Source organism: Prionailurus viverrinus, chromosome F1 (assembly GCF_022837055.1).
Source record: "Prionailurus viverrinus isolate Anna chromosome F1, UM_Priviv_1.0, whole genome shotgun sequence".
In the NCBI taxonomy this organism is placed as follows: Eukaryota; Metazoa; Chordata; class Mammalia; order Carnivora; family Felidae; genus Prionailurus; species Prionailurus viverrinus.
Window position 1 is genome coordinate 18,490,118 of NC_062577.1, and position 15,957 is coordinate 18,506,074.

General features: G+C 41.7%; 2 protein-coding genes across 7 annotated transcripts in view; both read left to right on the top strand.

Moving 5' to 3' along the window:
• Positions 1 to 6,101, top strand: part of SOAT1 (sterol O-acyltransferase 1) — an 84,917-nt gene extending 78,816 nt beyond the window's left edge. For both annotated transcript variants that reach the window (XM_047840245.1, XM_047840246.1), the window contains 2 exons: positions 2,977 to 3,122; positions 4,341 to 6,101. In XM_047840245.1, the coding sequence (XP_047696201.1) occupies positions 2,977 to 3,122; positions 4,341 to 4,397 (203 nt within the window). In that variant the 3' untranslated portion in view covers positions 4,398 to 6,101. The remainder of the gene's footprint in view (positions 1 to 2,976; positions 3,123 to 4,340) is intronic.
• Positions 1,949 to 15,957, top strand: part of AXDND1 (axonemal dynein light chain domain containing 1) — a 96,488-nt gene continuing 82,479 nt past the window's right edge. Inside the window, exons 1-4 of one of the 5 annotated variants that reach the window (XM_047840239.1) lie at positions 1,949 to 1,956; positions 12,428 to 12,436; positions 14,417 to 14,457; positions 14,886 to 15,091. In XM_047840239.1, coding sequence (XP_047696195.1) covers positions 14,998 to 15,091 — 94 coding nt within the window. In that variant the 5' untranslated portion in view covers positions 1,949 to 1,956; positions 12,428 to 12,436; positions 14,417 to 14,457; positions 14,886 to 14,997. The other 4 variants (XM_047840240.1, XM_047840241.1, XM_047840242.1 and 1 more) reach the window with 4 other exon arrangements.

Genomic DNA, 15,957 nt, shown 5'->3' on the forward strand with positions numbered 1-15,957 from the left:
GATGAACGTGGATGCAAAAATTTTTGTCAAGATACAAGCAAATCAAATTCAACAGTACATTAAAAGTATTATTCACCATGATCAAGTGGGATTTATTCCTGGGCTGCAGGCTGGTTCCATATTTGCAAATCAATCAATATGATATACCACATTAATAGAAGAAAGGATAAGAACCATATGATCATCTCCATAGATGCAGAAAAAGTATTTGACAGAGTACAGCATCTCTTCTTGATGAAAACCCCCAAGAAAGTAAGGATAGAAGGAACTTACCTCAACATCTTAAAGACCATTTATGAAGATCCCACAGCCAATATCATCTTCTATGGGGAAAAACAGAGCTTTCCCCTAAGATCAGGAACACAACAGCGATGTCCACTCTCACCACTGTTATGTACTGGAAGTCCTAGCGTCAGCAATCAGATAACAAAAAGATAAAAGGCATCCAGATTGGCAACGAAGAAGTCAATCTTTTACATTTTGCAGATGACGTGATACTTTACATGGAAAACCTGAAACACCCCACCAAAAAACCGTTAGAACTGATATATGAATTCAGCAAAGTTGCAGGATATAAAATAAGCGTAGAGAAATTGGTTGCATTTCTATACCCAAAGAATAAAGCAGCAGAAAGAGAAATCAAGGAGTCTATCCCATTTACATTTGTGCCAAAAACCATAAGATACCTAGAGATAAATAACCAAAGAGATAAATGATCTGTATGCTGAAAACTATAGAAAGCTTATGGAAGAAATTAAGGAAGACACAAAGAAATGGAAAAAGATTCCACGCTCATGGATTGGATGAATAAATATTGTTAAAATGGCTGTACCACCCAAAGCAATGTACATTCAATGTAATCACCATCAAAGTAACACCAGCACTCTTCACAGAGCTAGTACAAACAGTTGTAAAATTTGTACAGAACCAGAAAAGACCCTGAATAATCTAATGTTGTAAAAGAAAACCAAGGCTGGAGGCATCAAAATTTTGGCCTTCAAGCTTTATTGTAAAGCTGTAATCATCAAAACAGTATGGTACTAGCACAGAAACAAACACATAGATCAATGGAATAAAATAGGGACCCAGAAATGGACCCACAAATCTATGGTTCGACAAAGCAGGAAAGAGTGTCCAATGGAAAAAAGATGGTCTCTTCAGCAAATGGTGCTGGGAAAACTGGACAGTGACATGCAGAAGAATGAAACTGGGTCACTTTCTTATACCATATACAAAATTAAATTCAAAATGGATGAAAGACGTAAATGTGAGACAGGAAACCATCAAAATCCTAGAGGAGAAATCAGGCAGTAACCTCTTTGACCTCAGCCTCAGCAGCTTCTTACTAGACATTTCTCTGGAGGCAAGAAAACAAAAGCAAAAATGAACTATTGGGACCTCATCAAGATAAAAAGCTTCTGCACAGTGAAGGAAACAATCAGCAACTCCAGAGTCAACTGATGAAATGGGAGAGGATATTTGCAAATGATGTATCAGATAAAGGGTTACTATCCAAAATCTATAAAGAGCTTATCAAACTCAACACCTAGAAAAGAAATAATCCGATGAAGAAATGGGCAAAAGACATGAATAGACACTTTTCTAAAGAAGACATCCAGATGGCTAACAGACACATGAAAAGATGTTCAACATCACTCCTCATCAGAGAAATACAAATCAAAACCACAGTAAGATACCACCTTACACCTGTCAGAATGGCTAAAATTAATAACTCAGGAAACAGCAGATGTTGGTGAGGATGCAGAGAAAGGGGAACCCTTTTGTAGTGTTGGTGGGAATGCAAACTGGTGCAGCTACTCTGGAAAACAGTATGGAGGTTCCTCAAAAAATTAAAAATAGAACTACCCTACCAGCCAGCAATTGCGCTACTATGTATTTATCCAAAGGATACAAAAATGGTGATTCAAAGGGGGCACATACACTCCAGTGTTTATAGTAGCGCTATTAACAGTAGCCAATTATGGAAAAAGCCCAAATGTCCATTGACTGATAGATGGATAAAGAAGACATGGTTTACATATACCATGGAATATTACTTAGCGATCAAAAAGAATGAAATCTTGCCATTTGCAACAACATGAGTGGAACTAGAGTGTATTCTAGGCAAAAAGTCTGTCATAGGAAGATAATGTCATTGATTTCACTTGTGGAATTTAAGAAACACAACATGGACATAGAGGAGGGGAAGGAAAAATAAGATAAAAACAGAGAGAGAGGCAAACCATAAGAAACTCTTAACTACAGAGAAGAAAGAGGGTTGCTGTGGAGGGTGTTGGGTGGAGAGATGGCCTAAATGGGTGATGGGCATTAAGGAGAGCACTTGTTGGGATGAGCACTGCATGTTATATGTAAGTGATAAATCATTGGGCTCTTCTCCTGAAACCAGTACTACACTGTATGTTAACTAACTTAAATTTAAATAAATTAATTAAAAAAGAAAAAAATCTATAAGGCAGTCTAGAAAACCAGATGTTAGTTAATACCATTTCGAGGCAGTGTTTGTGAGATGCTTACAACATTGATTTTGAGTAATTTAAACACACGCTGTTGCAGGGTGCTTAAATTTGAAGTAGAGAAATGGACATAAAGAGCCTTGAAGACTAATGACAACAGTAATTTGGGAGGTCATGAAAACTTTAAACAATTCAGTGTTCTCTCCCTGAAAAACACGGACCCTTTTTTGGGTGGGTGGGTGGAGGGACAAGGTTAAATATGAATGAGTCCATGAAATACATTTTCACCTGTCCTGAATATTATTTGATTTCCAATTAATCACTGATAAATTTTAACTCTGAAGTTTCATTTTCACTTATAAGACCTGTATACCTGTATAAATAAATAAACAAACCTGAATACCCACAGTTGATGCTCATTGTGATGATGATCAGAGCATATATCTGAAGCCACTTATTTCCTGACAGATTGTTACATTTTTTATCATCTTTCTGACTTCAGTGGCTTTCAACTTCATTGTCAATGACAGTCGGAAAAGGCCATTTTGGAATGTTATGGTGTGGACTTCCCTTTTCGCGGGCAACGGAGTCATCCTGTGCTTTTATTCCCAAGAGTGGTATGCACGTCAGCACTGTCCTCTGAAAAATGTGAGTCCTCATTCAGGCTGGAGCGGAAAAGCAATGTTTTCGCCCCCTGGTTGTGAGGGTTCGTGGGCAATATTAAGGAGAAGAGTAGTGGAGATGATGCCAGATTAATGTTAAGGGGAGGGAGGTAAAAGGGTTAGCTTACTATTTGATCTTACTGCACAGTCTTTGAAATTTTTCTTTTCTCTGGTTTTGTTTACACTGAGCACTCCTAGTTTTCGGTTCTCTCTTTTTTTCTCCCCCTTTCACTGCTTTTTCTGTAGTGTTTTCTGATTTTCTTCCTGTGTCCTGAAAATGTGGTGTTCTGCAGAGTCTTCGCAATGGCACGTGTGCCCCTCCGGCCACCACGTCATCCCAGAATAGCGAACTGTTTGTGAAAAAGTCCGGCTACACTCATATGCCTAGGATCCCTTTTCCCTTGATTTTGTTGTTGTTGTTTGTGATTATGTACGATTCTCATTTTTAGAGCCTTCACTTCTAGTTGCGTATGGAGAACTCCCGAATATTTAATGGTGCCTCCTTGATCTATCTACTTGAGTATCTCTCACGGGGACCTATGACTGAAGTTGCCTAGAGTCCAGTTAATCAGCTTCTCTCCCAAAGCTTCTCCTACGGCCTTGTTTTTGTTATGCTGCCCCAATGCTCCCTCCTTATTTCCTGTTAACCCCCTTTTTACATCTGAACTAGCTGCTTTGGGCTGTCTCTGCTTATGGTACTCTCTGCACTCCAAATCCACCTGTCAGATTTTCTTTTCAAATCCGGTTTGGATGCAACATCTTCCAGCTTTTTCAGATTCTTGCTCCAGTCTTTTCCCATTTCTGACCTTTCACGGTGCTTCATCTGTTCTCATTTAGTCATTTCAAACCTCATATTATAGTAATTTGTGCATATATTTTAGCATCCTCACCCTACCACCATTCAGATTTTAGACCACCAAAAGTAGGCCTGTGCTAAGATAAAATGCAAGATACAGAAAAGAGGTAGTGCCTGTTTGGAATTTGGTCAGAAGCTTTGCGTAAAACTTGTAAATCGGTATAATCTGTGTTGCGGATAAAAATCTTTTGAATTAGTGAGCTGCTTACAGCTTAGAGGTTGTGGAAGTGCTGGGAGGCATTGTAAAACTGTGCGATGTGTAGCATTAACACCCCTATCTACCCTGACACCTCGTGCTCACAGTGCCTGCAAATAAGCCACTCTTCCCTTGTTTTTTCCCCATCAAAGCCCACATTTCTGGATTATATCCGTCCGCGTTCCTGGACTTGTCGGTACGTGTTTTAGAAGCTTGGACTCCCGTTTCATTCCTTGACACTGAAGATGGGATTTCTGCCTGATTTGGGGCCAGCATCTGTTTCCAGCTGTTACTGAAGTTATCTGTGCTATTTGGACCACTCCAGGCTTTACAGATGGCTTGCTCCATTCCTAGGTCAGCTGAGATGTTGGAAGTTTACTGGAATCTTGTGCACTTGAAGCAGTACTTTTTTTTTTTTCCCCCTACCTGTTTGGGAGAAGGGGACTGATAGCTGACATAATGACAGATTTTTGCTGGCTTTTCGTTTTTTGACTCCATCTAAACATCATGACTAAACATGTTTTCTTGGCCACTGAATTAGCCAAAACACGAAGAAATCATTTAAATATTTTAGGCTTAGAAATTTTTTCATGCACACTGTTGGAATGTATGCTAATTAACTGTGTACTTGGGAAAGAAAAAATAATGTGGAACATTTTGCTGTTTTTAGTAGAGGGGAAATAACTAGTTTCCAAAGATAATCTTGTTATACATCTTAATTGTATTTTTTTTTTTTTTTTTTTGGAAAGAAGTACAGTTCTGTTCAGTTTTTGCCTTGTTTCTCTATAAGGTGTAGGTCATAATTTCTGTGAAGCAAACTTACACCGTTCATTTTGAATTCCTGAGTTTACATCCGAAATATTATAAACTGAGGGGGACAGAAGTAGGAAGGGAAAAAGAAAGAAGTGACACAGGACAAAGAAAAATGCTTCCTTGTACAGTTTCCAAAGCAATTTTTAAAGACTTGCTGAATCAATCGTGTGTTTAAATTAATTTATCATGGAATTTATGTGGAAGGTAACTGCTTTGTTTAAACTTTAAGGTAATAACTTTTTGGAAGTTATTTAGAAGTACCCTTTGGTATACTTATTGTTTAATAAATACTGACTTGAAACATTTTGCACACTAATAAGTCTGTGACATATAAGTATTAATCACCTCCATTAATATTAAAGTGATTTTTAAAGATCCAGAAGCTGGCTTCTGCATTGCTCAATTATGGCATTTTTAATGCTAGTATGCTTTAGGTGAAACAAATTAATATGTGATCATTTTGAAGAAAAGGTACTCTATTATGTGATGTTTCCATGTTATAAGATGCCCATTGCTGATAAAGTGTGGTGTGCAGGAATTGTTTTGTTCATACGTATGAGGTGTGATTATGTTTGTAAAGACCAAGCATCGAACGGGATATCCGCGACCATGTAGTTGAAGTTTCCACTCAGTGAAGCGAGACCGAAGAATTAATCAAAAGAGGATTCTTACTTGGAGTAGCCACCTTGAGAAGTTATCTTGGTATTATAACAGCCCTACTTCCATCCAAAAAGTTTTGGGACATCTTTTTGGAATTGTTTTAAAGTCTGTGTGAGTCTCATAAGAAGGTAAATAGACTTTGTTAGTAAACACACCTGAATTTGTACCCCAAGTATCCAGCCTCATTACCAATTTTATTCCAGTACCTTTGATCCATATGAGTTCAGGCCATTCCCAAATACCAAATCCAGCTTTTTAACAGATAAAAGTGCATGCGAAAAGAGGTTATTTTTTAAAAAGTAACTCCCATGTTCCCAAGCGGTAATTGTCTATACAGTGGTCTGGTAATTGTAATGGAGCCATAACCTCCACAGATTGCTTTAATATAGCTTGTACTTTCTGGCATTTTTATTAAAAATTAAAATGAGTCAATCACTTGAGTTGATAACTCTGTTTTTAATATGACGAGAGAGTTAAGAAAACCAGATTGATCTAAGACTTATTTATGCATAAGTCATCTACTTAAGGAGTGGTAGATCTCTGAGACCATGGAATTCTTAGATCTGTATTTCTGTTAAGTGCTGTGGATGTTACACTCTCATTGACGAGGACTTTGTTGCTTTGTACTGATTCTGAATACTGTATTTGTTGGACTGACCAGTGCTGTTTTTTTTTAAGCTCTCCTCTTCCTTTTATTGGTGATTTTGTTTTTCTGCCCAGAGACTTTGATGTGACAACAAATAATATGCTTAAAACTAAAGACTCTAGAATGATAAGAATGCTTTAAGAAATTTTCACAAACACTTAAAAAATAGCTGCTTTCTGTGAGAGAAACTAGTTTGGTAGCTGTGGCCTTCCTGCTAGCTGCTTTCAGCAGAAGTCTTTTTCTTTAAATCACTACTGTGGTGCCTGGGTGGCTCAGTCAGTTGAGTGTCTGGCTCTTGATTTCGGCTCATGTCATGATCCCACAGTTTGTGAGATCGAGCCCCGCGTGGGGCTCTGCGCTGATCCGGAGCCCGCTTCGGATTCTCTCTCACTCTCTCTCTTTCTCTGCCCCTGGCCCCCACTCGTGTGTGCACTCTCTTGCTGTGTCGCTGTCTCTCAAAATGAATAAGTAAATGTTAAAAAAAAAAAACAAAACACTACTTACACTCCTAAATAAATTAAAACCTCTATATGTTTTAGGATGGTTTTGATTTTTCCTCTTGCTAATAGGGGTCAAAGTTAGTTACGGGACAATACTTTTTTCCTTATGAACAAGGAAGAGTTTCAAATTTTGTTCCTGTAAGAAGTATTTTAAGTTTGTTTATTTACTTTGAGAGAGCAAAGAGGGTGTGCGCATGCAGGAGTTGGGGAGGGGCAGAGGGAGAGGGAGAGAGAATCCCAAGCAGGCTCTGCCCTGTCAGCGTGGAGCCCAATACAAGGCTCAGTGTCTGGAGGGGGTTTGATCTCACAAACTGAGGTCATGACCTGGGCTGAAATAATGGAGTCTAATGCTAAACCTGCTGAGGCCCCCCAGGCGCCGCCCCTCTTCCTGTGAGAAGTATTAATGATAGCAGCCATTTTTGTGTTTTTTTCCAAAACAACAGCTAAATCTCAACCTTTGTCATATATCTGTTAGATGCTTTCATTTTTCAGTTCTGGATAGTGAAGGGAAATGGGTTTTGTTTGTTTTTGGTGGATTAATCTCCTGCAATTGCCTAAATAAAGTTGCTTGCTCTATGTTAGAACTTAATCAGAACATTGAGGCTGCTTGTGACCTTTCAGTAACTACTATTTTTATTTGTTTGTTTGATAGTGGACTTTACTGGGAAAAATTAGTGTAAAAAACATTCAAATGCATAAAATTTAAAGAAGACCATAAAATTATACCTTTTAGCTATAGTAGTCACAATAGCAATCACAAATAAGGTAAACCCTAAATTATTGCCTAAGCAAACGCTATTTTGTCAGGCTTCTATTGCAAAGCCCGAGGCAGGAAATACTGCAGTTATCAGAGGTGAGCCCCAATGACGAATTTGCATTTGAAGCTGAAGAAAGGAAAAAAAAAAAACCCAACATGACAGTAACTACTTTTTGCTTTTGGAAGCATAAGGGGTGGGGAAAATGTTGTTTTCCTTTTAGTTGTAGGGTAAAATAGGTGACATTGGCAGGTTAATAAGGTGTAGGGTGTAAATACTCTGTAATCGCAAACACATTATGTTGCACAAGTAATTCATTTAGGATAGGCAGTTTTCATTGAATTTTAAAATTCCACTTGCCTGAAAAATGGAATCCTGAAGTCTTTGTAGAAAGCCTAACAGAACAGTGTGTATTTAAAGATTGGTCATGTGGGCTATGTAGCCTAAAAAGATATAATTTATGAATCGTTGAGGCCCTTTATGCAAAAACATAGGTTGGTTTTGTGTGGCCACAGGTAATTTTGCGTAAAGTTTATTGTTTTGCATGGCGAAAAATAACGAAGATAAACTACTACAACTGTGGTAACCAGAGGCCTGATGTAGCATTTGTTTTAATTATGAAACCATTAAAAAAAGTAAATTGTTACACATAAGCCCAGCATGCAAAACAGATAAAATATAGCTGCTTCTGGTTGAGATTGGGATGGCTGGCTGGAGCCCTGTTCTTTGGTACACCTGTTCTCTCCTACCCAAAATACCCAGTCAGAGCATCACGGGCGCAGCAAAAAAGCGTGCACAGGCATTTGATGCAGACAACCCCATGCTTACTAGCGGCTTGACAGTGGGCACAGTTGCTTCATTTATCAGAGCCACAGTTTTCCTCATCTATAAATGGGGGTGATAACTACCTCATGGGTTTGTTGCAGAGCACTAGTTCTGGCCAAAAAAGGGCCTCGTTATCCTCTTACCCTCCGTAAAGTCTAAATCTGAATCCTTATTATCTGGTTGGAATCTTTTAAAAATGTGAATGTTTCATATGCTGCACACTCCCGAGAATATGTGCTTTCACACAGACTCGAGATGATGTCAGTCCCCGTCATACCTTGACTGATTTATAAGCTCTCCCGAAATGGAACCGACAAGAATTGAACAAGATTGAGTGGCACTCATGTTTCCGCCTCCAAAATTACTTTCATCTTTATCTTGTTTAGCATAGGGGTAAGCTGCTAAAAAGAAAAGTATGTCTGCTTTTACCTAGGTATTGCAGTCAAGTGTTAGAACTAATGTGTATATTTTATAGTTAAATTTTAGAATTTATGGAGAGGAAGGCAATTAATGAGGCCTTACTTTTGCCAGTGTAAAGAATGCTTATCGTCTTGGAAGGCAAAATTCTTAATGGAAGACATAGTTCATACTTTTGTTAATAATGTGTAACGGGCTTGCTTACTAATCTTGTGCAAAACTTTATGTGACTTAGGTAGTTTATATAAGACAGTTTATATATGTATGCATATATACTATCCGAGAAAGGCCTTAGACATTGCTTTACATATCTTATCTCCAGGCTTTACGTTTATGGCTCAGAAACCGAAGAAACTGGGACATAAAGGTTTTGAGGAATAAAATGAGTATTATTAGTAAAGCTTACATAAGCATTTGAGTAGTTTCTAGCATGACTAAAGTTTCCATCTGGTATATCAGGTAATAGAATGTTGGAACCCAGTTTATGAAGGAGGTAAAACACGGCTTCAACTCTGGTTGAAACAGGGAGAGTAAAGGCCTTCCGGCTTGCCACCCCCCAATGATCTTCTCACCATAACTTAATGCTCTGTTTGAACATCAAGAATGATAAAATTGATCAGCTTTACATTAGTAGGAATGCTGTACAATCTATATAATCTACAAAGTTCTTAATAAAGTTTCCATTTTGTGTGTGTGTAAAGCATAAAGACTTTTTTTTTTTTTTTGAGAGAGAGCGCGTGCAAGCGGGGGAGGAGCAGAGGGAGAGAGAGAGAGAGAGAGAGAGAGACAGAGAGAGAGAGAACTAACAGGTTCCACACCCAGCACAGAGCCCAAAGCTCGGGGCTCGATCTCATGACCCTGAGATCATGACCTGAGCTGAAATCAAGAGTTGGATGCTAAACTGACCGAGCCACCCAGGCGACCCCATAAACCATCAAGACTTTTAAGTAGCTAATTTGGACTTGAGAAAAAGAAAGGGTTAATCTCAGAAGTAATGGTTTGTTTTTTTTTTTAATTCCAGATTGCCTCTTCTGTATTCCTTCTTTCTAAATGCTTTCTTCTTGCTTCTACATTACAACATTGCATTCCCATTTCCGCTGTCAGGATGCCCGTCCCGGTGGCGTGCTTTCAAGCTGGCAGAGACTCCACTGTGCTTCGTGGTGGTCATGTTTTAACAAAGTGGCAGATGTACTTTTCACATTGTTTTAAATAATTCTGAAACAGGAGGAAGTCTGTGCGTCCAGTCGATTAGGGATACAATTCAAATTCCCGTGTGCGAATGTGCCAACTCTTGGGTGAGAGGAGAGAGCTCAGGCCCCAGCCAGCCAGCACTCTGTCCTTCCTGGGTCTCCACCTGTCCAGCTTGTGCTTTAAATCTGTCGTGTTCTGAGCGCAGCAGAAGGGTCATGGAGAACCCGAGGTCTTTTCTAATTCAGTCGTGTTTACTCTTTTTCTGAGTTTCCGATTCAGGAGCCCCATCCCCTCGTCCCCTTCCCTGGTTGTCGAATCACCGGTACCATCACTTTCTTTAGTATGCACTGTCTTAATGTGAACTTAAACTCTACGTTCAAAAATGGTAACCTGTTGCATATTTGAAGAGTGTGGGGAATAGATATATTTGGAGAAAACCTAGTCTCTCTTGTTTTCACAGTAACTTCCAAGTTTATTCCATATCATCTACATATTTCATAATTATAAATGTTTTTCCTCTCCATGTCAGGCAGCTTTATGTGCTGAAGATAGCCAGAGAGAAGGCAAAGAACAATTTTCTTATCCAGAATGATAGAGGAGGAGCCAGGTTACAGATGCCAGGTTAATAAATAACAAGGCCCAGTTGTGACAGTGACACTTGGAGCCTCCTCTTTATTGTGGTCTTTGTTGCTTGCTTGATTCCTTTTGCTCTGGGCCTCTTAAAACTTGTGAATGGCTGTTTCTGAAAATGCATCTACCCCCTCCCCTAATGGGCAGAAATGGACTTCGTTTTCTAATGAGAGGTGGAAAATCTGTTGGTCAAGAAGCGTGCCTTTTCAGACAAGACTTGGGGAAACGGATTTTGAAGCGAGAGACATTGCTTTCCTTCCTCCAAAGAATCTCCTCCTAATGGAAACCTATTACGACCAGGATTGGATATCACAACACTCTTTCCATAAAAGCATTTATCACACGGACAGCCAAGAATTTCTCTAGTCTTCCATGGTCTAGCTCTACCCACCTGCCTCTGCAGGACCAGAGGAGTGGGAAGGAGGAAGTCCCTTCCCCCTTAGGTGTCCCCCTCCCGCCCTATTTCTTGGACCACGTGAATACTGATTGGCACTAGGGGCGAAGCCACAGTGTGGTAGTTTTCCTTGATGAACTTACCGAAGTTGAGGGTGCTGACCTTTTAGGCTCAGCCTGCATTTGGACTCAACTACCTACGGTCATGGATCTGGTGAATAAAACTGGCATACCGGTTTGTACATGTGCCACGAGAAATCGCACATGGACGGGCATACTCAGCCCAGCACGGTTGCTGACTGAATTTGCTCTGTAGAAGCCCACTTTATGGTCTGATGAGAAAGATGAGTTTGTTCTAGACTGCATCAGTGCCATGTTCCGGTACTGTGGTCTGCACTGAAGATAATGCTTGTGAACAAAGTCGAAAGCATAGTTCTTCCTGTAGGCACACCCACGGGGAATCAGAAGGAGGGTACTTAAGTGAATTGAATGATGGAACTAAGACCGGCTGACGTTCTGCTTCCCCTGAGAAGTGCTTGGCTGGGCAGTACTTTTCCTAACGTCTTGATTTCTTTCCCTCACGTCTCTTTCACAACATTCATTGGTAGCTTCGTTCTTTACATTAAGTACAAACACTGGCCTACTTCCCACTCAAACTCCCTCCTGGAGCCATGCATGCGACATGTAAGTGCCCGCAGGTGGGTGTCCAATCCCTGCCCACACATTTAGAAAATGAATTGGTACAAAGGAGATGGGTGCAAACACGCTCCCACTGTTTGTAGTTTCTTTTCCCAGTTGAGGGCATGTTTAGTGATCACACTGACTGGTTCTGTTCTGAGATCACGTCCACTCGAAGCCGGAGGACCCTCCTGCTGAGTTGGTGTTAAGCTGCCACCGAAGTCAGCCGATGCCAGCCAGCTCAGTTAGCCCCGCTTCTACCTTGGGCTGACATTTTTACTATCGTGAGGTTTTCTATTTAGGAAAATTATTACCTGCTCATCTTGGATTTTGCTGTGATACTTTTTTTTTTTTTTTAAGTTTATTTACTTGAGAGAGCCAGAGAAGCAAGTGGGGGAAGAGCAGAGAGAGGGAGAGAAAGAGAATTCCAAGCAGGCTCTGCACTGTCAGCGCACAGCCTGATGTGGGGCTCGAACTCATGAAACTGTATGATTGTGCTCTGTGCCGAAACCAAGAGCCGGACACTTAACCGACTGGGCCACCCAGGCACCCTTTGCCGTAATATTTTCCATCAAAGACTTCAATAATACTTTACCTTTGTCCGCTTTAGGTTCCCTTGCTAGCATTCAAAATTACAAGAGGAATTTCCCAAGAGTAGCAACTGTATTCTTCGATAGCTATGGTCTTACTGTAATTTTTTTTTAAATTTTTTATGATTGTTTTTGAGAGAGAGAGACAGAGTGAAAGTGGGGGAGGAGCAGAGAGAGAGGGAGACACAATCCAAAGCAGTCTCCAGGCTCTGAGCTGTCAGCACAGAGCCTGACACGGGGCTCGAACCCATGAACCGGCAGATCATGACCTGAGCCCAAGTCGGGTGCTTGACCGACTGAGCCACCCAGGCGCCCCAATTGTGATGTTCTTAAATTCTCATCTGTTCTTGTGCTTATTACTCCACACATTTCTACAACTTTGCTCAGGAAACAGCCTGTGTAATCACCACACCCCTGCACAGGACAGAAAATGAGAAGTTAACCTTTGCTGTAGAGCGAGTGCATGGAGGAAGAACAGAAACAGAGGGAGAAAGAATCCAAGCAGGCTTCAGGCTGGCAGCCAAGAACCCGAGGCGGGGCTCAATCCCAGGAGCCCTGATAGGACCTGAGCTGAGATTAAGAGTTGGACGCTTAACCCACTGCACCACTTAGGTGCCCCTGGATTATACTTCTATGTATCTCTTGAATCTGTTTGCGGGTCTTCACCTCTTCTATCAATGTCCTACTGAGATTAAAAAAAAAAAAAAAAAAAAAACAGGTTAAGAATGTGTAAGATGAATTATTTTGTTCTTCCAGTACCCAAAGGCTTGATAAACTGTATAAGCTGAGAGCTGTAATTTTAGGGCCTCTGACGTTCAGTCTTCTTATGGTTCCAAACTAGAAATGTATAGTCACAACAACGATGAAGATGGAGAAACACAAATATAATTTGCAGGAAAATTACTGTCCCCCTGCTTCTGCATTGTTTCTGCCCTTAGCCGATTTTGGTGACTGCCAGTTCATGTGTGCTCTATGAGTGCTATGTGTGTATTTTAATTGTTGTTAAATCTAGAGAAAAACTAGGGTGATGGGATAGGGTTAAAGGCTAAAATGCTCAGACAGCCAAGGTGGTTGCCTAGGAGAATTAGAAGGGACCACAGGGATTGTGCTATTTTTATTTTCCACACTTGCTCATATTTTTCATTGCTATTACCCTGAACATCAAAAACCAAATCCGTCAGCACAGGACAGTAGAACGGTCCAGTTGATTTTCAAATACCATGGACTGAAGGTGTTTGGGCCGGGCTTGTACTGTGCTTGGTACTAAGGAATGGGGCTGTTGAACAAGATAAGTTCCCTTTCCTTTTAAAGTTTATTTGCTAGACTGGAGTCATCCAGACACTGGGATTCCAGCCATCATTGTTTGGCATTAAGGCTCCATCTTAACAGAAAATGATCCTTGGGGGCGGTAAGGGGCTGGGATCTCAGTTCCTCCTCTCAGTTCCCCGAGAACAGGGTTTTAAGAAGACCCAACGATGTTACTTGGGTTGGTTTCGCCTCAAGTGTAGTCTCCTTCCCTGCCTCCAGCCACAAGCCTAGACCTAAGAATGCTTTCAGTGTGCTGGGTCGGTTATGGGGTGGGGCTGAGGGCTGTGCTTAAGGGCCCAAGGAAGACTTGTTGGAGATGTCAAGGCCAGGGGGCAGCATCGGCAAGGAAGCCTCAACTGCTGGGGACCCAGAGCTTTTGATTCCCTAATTTCTCCTTGAATTTGGCTTTTAGAAAAATATGCAAAACAACATAAAAGTGGGAGAGATCGATGGAAAAACAAATCTCTTACGGGACGCTGGCTCCAGCTCATCGATACCTGCTGTCGGGAGCCACTGAGGTCCTTCCCGGGGGAGGGGAAGAGCGACCCCGGCCACTGCTAGCGCCTGCGCACTGGCGACGACCTGCGGGCGGAAGCACCGGGATCTAGACACTTTCGCACTCCGTGAGAACGGCCCGATTAAATATTTCTGTATTCTGTGGCTGCTGAACCTATGCCGCGGTGAAAACCCCCGAATCCCCGAGTGTTGGGATTGTTAGCTGTCTCCCCGCTCCGCAGGCACCGCCCAAGACAGCCCCCAGTGAGCGTTGCGAAAGCTCGGGGTCCTGGGTTTCTATGACAACACGCAGGCGTTCCGGGAAAGGGCGAAGCGACCAGATGTCTGGCGGGAAACACAATTCACAGGTACCGGCTCCAAGTGCGTGTTTCCCATCACGTCCATTGCCGCCTGGGCGCGCCCCCTGCCCCGCCCGGAGTCCGCGGAGGCGGCGTGCTCAAGGACGCTGCGTGTCGGGAGGCCGGGGACCGGAGCTCCCCACCTGGACCGAGGGGCGCCCTTCGGGTGGGGCCCGCGGTAGGTGGGTGGGCCGAGCGTGCCCTTCCCGGCCTGGACCCAGACCCTGACCCACCCGTAGGCTTCAGTGGCGTCAGGTGATGTGAGAGAACCCAGAAGTCTCCCCAAAGAAGGAAAACCCACGCCAGATGTATTATAAACTCTGATCTTAAGACTGAAAACTCTGATCTTTGCATATTTTTCTAAAATGCATATTTTTGCATATTTTTCTTAAGCACTTAATGGGACTCCCCCCCCCCCCCTTTTTTTTTGTCTGCAGGACAGTGTGGCAAACCTGCCAAATCCCAGGACGCCGAGGATTTGTTTCTAAATTAGCTTTTTGGAGGGACGTTCCAAATTACTAAAGAAAGTGGTAGGAGGCATTGTTGATTATGTCTCTTCCAAAAACGCCCTCCACATTGCTAACCTCCGTGTCAACGGCAGAGGGCAAAAAATTAAAAGTCTCTGCATCCAAGGAAGAGACAGGTAAAGTTCTTCATGGATCCCGCAGACATCAGTGATCATGGCCGTAGTCGGAACTCACAATCCACAATCCATTCACCTTTTTCCAGAATCTGAGATATCAGGCTACCTTAATTAGTTGCATTTTCCAATACACTCGTTTCAATAAAAAAAAAAAAAAAATCCTTTTATAGTATTTTTGAGTCAGAGTCCTGCCTCACTACTCCACCTAAAGACTAATTTTTGTTTTCAGATGTTGAGTTTTTTGTTTGTTTTATTTATTTATTTTAGAGAGAGACAGCACAAGTGGGGAAGGGAGAGAAAGTATCCCAAGCAGGCTCTGCGCTGCCTGCACAGAGCCTGATGCAGGGCTAAAACCCAGTAAACTGGGAGATCATGACCTAAGCAGAAACCAAGAGTCCCACGCTTAACTGACTATGCCACCCAGGTGCCCCAAATGATGATGAGCTTTATATTGTGTTATTATTTAAAATTTTTTATATTTATTTATTTTTTAGAGAGAGTGAGTGAACAAGCACAAGGGGGGAGGGGCAGAGAGGGGGGGGGGGATCTAAGGATCCTTAGCGGGCTGTGTGCAGCGATGCCCGATGAGGGGCTCGAACTCGCTGTGAGATGATGCCCTGAGCCCAAGTCTGACGTTTAACCAACTGAGCTGCCCAGGCGCCCAGTTTTATATTGTTTTAAATTCATCCATTTTAGGTACCAATAGTTGCATGAAACTACTTTTTTTGGTACCTGGTCTCTGACTTTAAGGAACCAGTTTGTATCGGGTTTTAGTAATTATTCTAAAGACAAGAATTCCTTATTTAAGAATTTTCATTCATATACAGATAATGCAGATCTGTACTAGAATAATAATCAGCTAGACT